The sequence below is a fragment of the Cucurbita pepo genome, chromosome LG01 (assembly GCF_002806865.2).
Source record: "Cucurbita pepo subsp. pepo cultivar mu-cu-16 chromosome LG01, ASM280686v2, whole genome shotgun sequence".
Classification (NCBI taxonomy): domain Eukaryota; kingdom Viridiplantae; phylum Streptophyta; class Magnoliopsida; order Cucurbitales; family Cucurbitaceae; genus Cucurbita; species Cucurbita pepo.
Genome location: NC_036638.1, coordinates 3,393,829 through 3,404,101, shown reverse-complemented (window position 1 = coordinate 3,404,101; position 10,273 = coordinate 3,393,829). Strand labels below are relative to the sequence as shown.

The 10,273-nt window shown below is 35.7% G+C and overlaps 2 protein-coding genes and 1 pseudogene across 3 annotated transcripts; 1 reads left to right on the top strand and 2 right to left on the bottom strand.

Annotated features, from left to right (window-relative positions):
* Nucleotides 1–214: 214 nt before the first annotated feature.
* On the bottom strand, nucleotides 215–859 carry LOC111803509 (glycine-rich RNA-binding protein GRP1A-like). The gene has a single exon (XM_023687949.1). It carries the CDS (start codon nucleotides 857–859, stop codon nucleotides 215–217), a length of 645 nt encoding a protein of 214 aa, XP_023543717.1.
* Nucleotides 860–1,147: 288 nt separating this feature from the next.
* Nucleotides 1,148–3,318, bottom strand: LOC111789802 (60S ribosomal protein L10-like). Of its 2 annotated transcripts, none has more exons than XM_023670500.1 (2): nucleotides 3,163–3,318; nucleotides 1,148–2,016 (listed from the first exon to the last, which is right to left on the bottom strand). In XM_023670500.1, the coding sequence occupies exon 2, from the start codon at nucleotides 1,994–1,996 to the stop codon at nucleotides 1,334–1,336; it is 663 nt and encodes a 220-aa protein (XP_023526268.1). In that variant the 5' UTR covers nucleotides 1,997–2,016; nucleotides 3,163–3,318; the 3' UTR covers nucleotides 1,148–1,333. The 2 variants fall into 2 exon arrangements, with proteins under 2 accessions (XP_023526268.1, XP_023526277.1); XM_023670509.1 differs by having other exon boundaries at nucleotides 3,158–3,316.
* Nucleotides 3,319–3,518: 200 nt separating this feature from the next.
* On the top strand, nucleotides 3,519–4,200 carry LOC111803484 (annotated as a pseudogene).
* Nucleotides 4,201–10,273: the final 6,073 nt, after the last annotated feature.

The window sequence follows — 10,273 nt, the reverse complement described above, 5'->3', positions numbered from 1 at the left end:
GAGAATCTATTCTATAGAAATTTTATAGTTGAGTGTGTCGTCTTTAACCATAGTATATTAACATATAGTCATGATTATAAAAAGCAATATATATTTTAGTATAAGAAAAACACAATTGGAACAAAAAGCGCAAGATTTATAATTAGAGGCTAAATTTAACTTTAACAAATTATAGAGATAAAATTTATAATTTAACGTACATTTACGTTAATCTTTAGTGTTGAGAGTAGTTATTGCCACCGGTACTGCCACAAGCGCTACCACCGACACTTCCACAGCCAGCGCCACAAACGCCACCACCGCCACTTCCACCGTCCCGATTGCCATTGCCCCAACTATCGCCATAGCCGTCAGTACGACTACCATCTCCCCAATAACCATCACCATTGCCACCATATTCTTGTCCTCCTCCACTACTTAAACCAATGGCCGCAGCTGCAGCAGCCATAGCAGCACCAGCCCCAGCCAAGATGGCCATCCCGCCGTCCTTGAATCCACTTTGTTTGTCTCTTCCAACGCTTGGTTCGCTGCTTTGACTACTTCGTGATCTGTCTGTTCGAAAACTGTATCGTTCGCTTCTTTGAGCGCCATGTCTGTCTGATGGAACGCTTTGTTCGCTTCTTAGAGTGTCCTGTCTGTATGCTCGAATGCCCTGTCCGGACTCAACATCATAGTAGGATTGTCGGGGCCATGGCGGCGGCGGCGGCCGCCTTGAACTAATAGATCCACTTGGAGTAGGCCGTGTTGAGTCTTTCCTTCTACGGCCTCTGATTATACATAAACAACATAAAATCACAACGGCGGCGAGTAAAGAAGCGCAAATTATGAGAATTATGATGGAGGGTTTGATATCAAACATTGGGACTCTTCCAAGTTTGGTTCTTGGTTTGATGTTTGAAGCCACCAAAGCCAAGAATATGAAGGGAGTGTATATAAGGAAATTCTTATAATATTTGTGTTCTTCAAGAAATAAAGAGGATAGTTATAAGCTTTTGGTGAAGAGGGAATCCACTTTAAAAGTTCTTTCTTTATAGAAAAGAAGGGAAGGATTATTCCATGGTGGTTGTCTTGTACATGATGTGTTAGAGTCTCGTCACTATCCACCTCTACATTCCAGTAACAAACAGTTGTATCATGACAATGAAAATGATGAGAAACAATCAAGAACTGTGATCATTGTCTAATAAATGGAGATGTTCCAAAAGAAGACTCAACTATTAGGATAGAAGATAAAACAGAATAGAAGGAAGCTCAGTTTGTTTCACAAAAATTCAGACAACCAATGCTAATAATGTCAAAAATGATCCCAAATAAATTAAACAACTAACTCAGTCTAAGCAGCTTGAGACAGAAAAGCTCTTCCAGGCTGACGGTTGGCTAGAGGCCCATGGCATCCAAGAAGCTTGGCATTCACACCATCTGGAAGAATCTTGTTCTCTGCCTTGAACTTCAGGTAATCAGCTCGGCTGAATTTAGTGAATCCCCACTTCCTGCTAACAATGATCTTTTGACGACCAGGGAACTTGAACTTAGCACGGCGGAGCGCCTCCTGTGCGTTTTGACCGTTGTTGTCCTTGCAGCGAACTGAAAGGAGAACCTGACCAATGGCCACTCTCGCACAGGTTCCCTGTGGCTTCCCAAATGCACCTCTCATGCCGGTTTGGAGCCTATCAGCCCCAGCACATGAAAGCATCTTGTTAATCCGCAGAACATGGAAGGGGTGCACCCTGACCCTCAAATGGAATGCATCCTTCCCAGCAAACTTGGTCATATACTTATTGCAGGCAATCCTAGCTGCTTCTAAAGCTTCACTTGACACATTTTCTTTCTCCCAACTCACGAGGTGGACACAGAATGGAAATTCATCTACTCCTTTCCTTTTCATTCCCACGTCATAGATTCTGATCTTAGGATCAGGTACACCACGGCAAAATCGTGACTTAGGGTACGGTTTGTTTTTAATCTGTCGGTAACATCTAGCAGGTCTTCTCCCCATTGTGTGTGCTTGAACTTGACCTGCGTAGTTGTAAGAAAATAAAACAATATCAAGAAAAAGTACAATGGAAAATACCCAAAACTAAATGACAAATTGAAATTTCTCCAAAAAATCCTAAACATCCATATTCCTATTTTCCCTTCACTTGTGGCCTCAAAAAAAGCTGCATCCAGCTTAGCCTCATAACTAAGATAACAGGTGACACAAAATTCAGCTTGTGAGATTTAAGTCCAGATGTAAATTGACCAGTCGACCTTGTATGGACAAAGGCAGAACATTGTCTTGGCCACTAATCATAAAATATAATGAACAGAGAATGAATCAGAGAGCAGTCTTGTAAATCATACAGACATATCCTTGAAGCTCGGCACAACTACACGTAGCCGCACCAGGAGAACAATAAGATATGCTTGATTATCATAAGTACCTGCTTCAATCATCACCTTCCACTCGTCCTTAATTATATGACACAGAAGCTACCGTATAATAATTTCTGAAACTAGTTTATGACACAACCCAACCTTTAATATCTTAATAATATGATGCCCTGATCCAATCCAACTGAACCAAAAGTTTTTTTTGTCAACTCTTTAGTGCATCATAATTCAAATCCCCTGGTTAAACTCAAGGGGGCATACATAAACAAACTCAATACAAAAACAACGGTGCCAATAACTAGAGCAAAAATCCATCAATACAAAAACATAGACTATCAAATTTATTGGTGTGATGGGAAGAGACTCAGATGAGTAAGGCAAACATCATGTCCAGGCGAATATTGACCACCAGCAGTACAAATCTGGGCAGTCATGGGTTGCACAAGATCAGCCAATTTCATTCTTCATGGTCCTCCCTTCAATCTACGAAACAGAGGCCAAGAAAATGCAACCATACCAAATCCCATTTTGCACATTTTATTTTTCACTTAGAGAACAAATCATTTCATTCATTTTTCAACTACTATCATCATTAACCACAATGCTCGCAGGATAGGTTACCCTAAAATGCTCCAGATCCATACTCAAGACAAAAACTAATCTCCGATTTCAAAATGCAACGCTAACACCGCAATGACTAGTTTCGGGTTCAGAAAATTACAAACATGAAAAATTCCATCGAACAAAAGATTACAACGAAAAGAAACAAAGAAAAAATAGCTACCGTACCACCGACAGAGAGATGAGTTGTAGAAGTGGCGGCGGCGCGACGAGATTCAGCGATTCAATGTGGCTGTTAAACCTTTTTATAGCAGATTTGGACGGAGAAATTGGGCCGAATGCCCTTTTTTTCCTACTTGAACAACACGTATTATCCCGCCTTCCTTCGTTTTTCACCCTTCTGGCTGAATTAATTAATTCAGATCAATTTTTGTCTAAAATTTTAATTTTTTTAATTCCAGTGATAATTTTCAGATATTTAGAAAATATTAAATATATTTTTAAAATAAACGAAAAATCCTAACGGTTTTATTTTAGCTTTTAAATATTATTTTTAGTTCGAACATATTTAACTCTATTTTATTTTTCATCGCATCGAATCGGGGGATTTCGTTGCGTTCATCGCTGCCGGGAAAATCTTATTGGAGGTGATGCTTGGTGCAGCTGGGCTCGATCACTCTTGATCTTCCTATTTGGCGAGTATGATCAACACTGATATCTCCGATTTTGTTCGGATTAAGGTGAGTTTCTTTCCAGATGTGTTTAATCTTCTTGATCCAGCTACTGTTGTTGTGCTTCTTGTTACTGATGGTATTCATATGAGTGGAACGAGGAGAACATCTTTCTTGATATGGATAACTTCTGTGGTTAGTAGTTTGCTTATTGTTCTTTTTATTGTGGTTGGATTTGTTGGGGGAGTTCTTCAATTTTGTTATCCTTTTTCCCTTTCGGTGCAAAGGGAGCTGCAGCTGTTGTTTACTGGTTTTTGATATGGTGGCCTCCATTGTTGAGGAAAACAAGCAACCTTCAAGAGATATGCCGGTGGGTTTGATTGGATTAATGTCTATGATCTCTGTGTTCTGGTGCTTGATGGCATTGTCATTATTAATGCTACAAAAATATACCGTGATAAATAGGAATGCGGCATTTTCCGTTGCATTTGATAAAATTGGGATCATATAGGCTAAATAGTTGGTTCGCATAATTGCTATCAAGGTAATGACTTCAAGATTGTTGGTGGAATCTTTAGGGCAAGCTCGCATGTAATAGCCCAAGCCGCATATTGTTCTCGTCGGGCTTTTTCTATTGGGCTTCCCCTCAAAGTTTTAAAATAGGATTCCAAACCCTTACAACGAATGTTTTGTTCTCCTCTCAACCGAGGTGAGATCTTACCATCCACCCCCATGGGGCCAATGTCCTCATTGGCACACTGCTTAGTGTCCGACTCTGATACCATTTGTAAGAGCCCAAGCCCACCGCTAGTAGATATTATTCTCTCTGAACTTTCCCTTCTAGGCTTTCCCTCCCTCTGCTAGAGAGAGGCCTCCACACCTTCATAAGGAATGTTTGTTCCCCTCTCCAACCGATGTAGGATCTCACATCGATACACCATTCAGATTGCTAGGGTCCATCTATTTCCACCCCTCTTCGCCTTGGTTCATCCGAAAACGGGAACTCCTATCTTATGCTACTCTTTTGACAACCATAACTAGTTCAATGGTTGCATTTTTCTCTAGTTTGGGCATCTTGTCAAGTGTTTTTCATCCAGCACACTAACCATTTTTATGCCTGGCTGTTCCATTGCACTCACAAGACTTACTACGTTAAGGACACGACACCAAGAAGTGATTATATCAAGTTTATTGCTTGCTTGTTTATCATTTTTGGTTCTTGTATAACGTTGGCAGTAGTTTGAAATTTGGATAGGCAAGGATGGATTGAATATGCTGTACCTGCCTCCTTTTGATTTCTTAGCCCCTGGCTATGACGTTCCTTACCAAGTACCGATTGCCATCGGTTTGGAGCGTCCCTCTTGTTCCCCCATTCCCATCACTGTCTATAGGGACGAACCTCTTATTGGATCTTTGGGTAGTGTGGCATTCTTGAGGTTCTTCATTTGCAGTGCAGTAATGCGTCTGTACTATTTCTTTGTTGGTCTTCTTGCCACATATGATGTAGCCCATCAAGATGGCTTAGGTTCCCAGAATGAGGAGAGAAAATAGAATACCAGATGGGTGGCTTGACAGAGGCATTATTATATATATCTGTAAATAGCTTTCAAGTCGTTTCCTGAGAATTGTTTTACTCTGTGAAGTGTCTAATTTACCTTAATTGCTTATATTAGCAATCCCTTTGAAATTCGCATTTTAGGCCTTTAGGTAATTATGTTCTTGGTCTTGTTCTTGTTCTTTAGGACTGGTGATGAGAGCCAAATGTAAAAGTAGCACAAGGGAAGCTTGTAGGCTTAGATTAATCTCGGTTCGTGTCTTAAAATGAACATGAAATACTTAGGTAAATAGATCCTGTAAATACATCATTATGATTCCTACCGACTCAATTTTCATTCTTCTAAACTTGTCGTATTTATTCTCTCCCTTGACAAACATTGGAGTTAGAAACCAGATAAAAGGCAAACCTTAAGCTAGAACGAGCACAAACAACAAATAATGAAAATAATGGGAGCTATACATTCACACCAAATCCCAAACGGCTGCACTTCTCACCACCAATTGAGCAGCAGCTGTTAAACCGCCGGCCAAACTTTCCTTTGTCGTTTCAGACACAATGGGCCTTGCACATAAAACTCGACCAACAATGTAACAGCCCAAGCCCATCGCTAGTAGATATTGTCTTCTTTAGACTATCTCTTCTAGATTTTCCTTCAGCGTTTAAACGCGTATATTAGAGAGATGTTTACACATCCACATAAAGTAACATCTCTAACCAATGTGGAATCTCACAAACTATGAAGATTTTTGTTCGTCAATTGGTATCATATATCTTCCGTTCATAATGCAAAACAAGATCGATACCATGAAACTAAATAAATAAACAAGTTTGAGTTGAAAGTGCATGAGTTTGAAGAGAGTGCAAGTACATTGTGAATTCTGAGTTGAAGAACAGCAACAGCAAGCTGAAATTTGGTCAATGAGAGAGAGAAAAAGAGAAGAAAAGGGTGAGGGTGAGTGGGTGAAATGTTTGTATAGTTTAGGGTAAGAGTGAGTGTGTGTGGAAGAATGGTCTGGTCTTATACAGAGTATCATGTCAGTGGATAAGTAAGTAGTAGGTGGACATCACAATGCCTTGTTTCAATCACTTGAAAGCTCAAACACAAAGGACACACACCACCCCCTCTTTTGACACCAAATCTCCCCACCACCCTTCTTCCCTTCTTTGTTTCTCTCTCGCACTTCCTTCTGAGATCACAAAAGTGAAAGATGCTTCCATTTTCTCCCCCACCTTTTCCACATGCCCTCTTTTCGTTTCTCCACTCTTTACCTTTCCCAATTCATGTACTCAACTTGGTGGGTATGGGTGGGTAAAAGTTGTTGGGTCTAATAAGTCTTAAACAATATCTAGTAGATTCATGAGTTATCGAATCTTTTCTCTATAGATTATGGAACTTTAAAATATGAATTTCTTCCTCCTCTCCAGCAGAAAAAGTTTGTTCGCCAACTCCAAACTCCCACTTTCTCATCTATGATGGTTCTCTTCAAGGCTAGCAACCGTGTTTGACCCTTTTTCATGCGTATTTCAATTTCCTTGCATTCTAACAGAAAGAGAAAATTTACCTTTATTTAGAGAGGGGATGTTGTACCATACTCTTTCGTTCTCGTAAGTTGACTTTTCTATGTATCCCGACTAAGGTCTCACAAATATGACTGCTTCACTAACGTGAATAGGTTATATAGAAAAAAGAGTGGTACTACCTTGTCCCAAACATGTCTTGAATTTCTTGGATCCTTATCTTAAACAATAAAACCCACTCCTTATGTGCACTTTTAGATAATGTTTTACATTTTATTGTCTGTACTTATCTTTTTTTTTTTTAATCTTATTTAATTTAATTCCTTTTTACTTTCAAATTAAACCATTCATATAATATCTTGTGAATTTATAAATGCATTAATGCTTATCTAAATACATTTTTGACAAAGCATAAAAGTTTGAAATTTATTTAATTAAAATTAGAGCATATAAACAAAGCTTACAACTTTCTATATTTTTTTAAATTTATTATCATTCAAAAATAAAAAATATATTCTTTTTTCAGATTTATAAAATATCTTATCTATACATATAGTTATTGCACATATTAAAATGAAAAAGATTCCTGGAGTGATGTATCCGTACGGACCAAATTTTTATGGGCTTTGAAAAAAAATATTATTTTTGGGATATTTTTCTTTATAATTTCAAGATACCTATTTTTTATTTATTTATTTATTTGAATATTGAAGATTGAATTAACTTTTAACCCTCTCAATTGAATTCTTTTTAATTTAATTTAATAATTCAATTTAACTATTCTTTTATATGAATTTATTACTCTATTATAGTCTTGATCATGATACAAAAATAAATAAAAACACTAAAATTACACTAACTCAAATAAATTACTAAATTTCAAGATTTATTTGATAAATTTCATTTAGTTTTGTATTAAAAAGTTCATGCATCAATCTTAGATTTTTGTTCGGGTCGATATTTATAATTATTATTTGCAAGATTGGATCTTTCTCTTTTTCTCTCTCCCTCTCCATCACAAGAATTCAAATCATATATCAATGATTGTTTATATGATTTTTTTTCTTCCCAACATGTTTTAATTGAAATGGGGTCACATAATTTTGATGGTACACCGACCTATTAAAGTTTTAATCATCAGAATTTAAATGTTTAGATATCGATGTTTATTTTTGTAAACTAAAAATAATACATGAAAATTTATGTAAATTTGATTCTCTCAAAAATATATTTTTAATTTTTTTTAGTACAATAAATATGTCGGGTATCAATATTTTAATTTCTAGAAGTAAACTCGAAGATAAATATCTACAATTAAAATACTATATTGTAAATTTTAAAAAAAAAATCCTTTATTTTATAAAAAATAGTAAAGAAAAAAATAAAGTACTAAAAACAGTTGGCTAGAAAAGGTAGTATGTAGCTGACCACCCTCACCTACCCTCTTTCTTTGTGAGAGAGACATTGACAGAGAGAAATTCAGAATTGCAGAGTGTTATCACTTTTATCTCTTCCCTTTTCTAATTTATCATATAANTATATATATATATATATATATATATATATATATATATATATATATATATATATATATATATATATATAGTTGTAAGGAATATCTTATGTACTGAGTTTTGTTCGTGTTGAGTATTAAATTGTCGAAGTTGAAATAGTAATTTATATCTTTGTCTACTAAACTTTGTTTGAATTGAGTGTATAACTTAAGTTTTGTATCTGTTTGTAACCTACACATGAAAGTAGTCGAAGATGTTTAAGATTGTGTTGTTTGTTTGATGAATTTGTATGACTTTCAATTTTAAACTTAACAAATTTTTGAAGTTTATAGGTATGTAATGAATTTTAACGATGGGAGATCAATGTTTGAGACAGAGAAAATGTGACAGAAGCGAGATCAATGTTGCATCTAGTGACTTTAGGAGTCGCTTATTGGGATCTAATGTCACACATAGTGGTCCACTAACGGCTGCTAGGCGAGCATAATCGTGTTGAGAAGAGAAAAACGGTTCCTTTTATCCAGATCAATAAAGACGGTAGAAGCCAGTTGATTCTTCCAAGTCGCCGAAAGTAAAGTACTATGCTGGGGCGGGAGATGAGACAAGAAACGACTATAAAGAAAGCTATTTAAGTTCTTAATGTTTGTCTATGCCCAACAAGATGTGTCAACTTTAGGATACTTTACTCCTAACCCCACAAGGTTCTGAGATGGAGTTTAATCTGAGACTCGATTAAGAACGACAATAATCTACGTTTCTACAATATTCCTATAAATTGGCTACCACATGTTGCCTTTAAAACGAAAGAACGTACTATTAGATGAATTAAGTAACCCAATTTATTAAAGTGAAAAGATACAACTCATAAAAAAATCACGAACCATTTATTCCAATCGAGATCCATCAAATCAAGGTGTGAAAATTGAATTAATGCACTATTGTCACGTAGCTTTATCTAAAGTTGATATAGCATTCCAAATACTTTATTAGATTGAATTTTTCATTCAAGAACAGCTTGTTTGACACTTGATTGATATCGACCTTCTATGAATAGTCAATTTTTAATTCAATTTCTTAATTTCGATATGAATGTCAACACACGTGTCTAAACAATAGTCGTATGTTTAATTTTCTTCAATCTTCAACTACGACAACGGGTCAAGGTGAATTTACTCATATTGTATACTAAATAAAATAAATTCAGAATTTCAACCATCCAATATTTAATCATACATGTTTCATTCTCGATCACATATAAAACCTGCCCTTGTTGATGAAATGTGACCCGCTTTCATTTTCTAATTATACCATAACTAAATTATATAATTAAATTCAAACATGAATTTATTAGATAACTTGGAGTACAGGGCAGTTGACATTATGATATGAACATCATAAATGGTCTATTTGGACAAACAAGTGGTTTGGTCCAATTTATTAGATGTGTGGTACAAATGACATGATAGATTAACCAAACCCTTATCCTAATGTTGTGTTTTTTTCCCCTTTTTGTTTAATTTTATAATGTTTTTATATATGGTTTCTTTTTTATTTATTATTAATCCATTCTTACTTTATATTGAAATCTATTTTTTCTAATTTAAATGTAGATTTAAACTTAGGTTAAGAGCATAATTAAATAATTAAAAAATAAAGTAAGCTCCCACCTAAAAATAATGCACATTTTTAATTGAAACTTGGTATCCATAAATTATATATATATATATATATATATATATATTAAAGTGAAGGAAAATTCATGGATAAGTCACATCAAATGAAGTGGGATGATGCTTGAAAATCATATCAATGAGCTGTTGTGAATATCTGTGTGTTATGTCCAAAAGATTTATGTATGGAGAAACATTAGGCGGATTCGTGGACATCTTTCTCGTCTCCCATTTTGTGGGGGGATTTTTATGTTCTCGTGGAATACGATAGGTCCAACGAATATATAAACTTGTCTAATATTATCAGGATTTTTATGTTCTCGTGGAATACGATAGGTCCAACGAATATATAAACTTGTCTAATATTATCAGGATTTTTATGTTCTCGTGGAATACGATAGGTCCAAC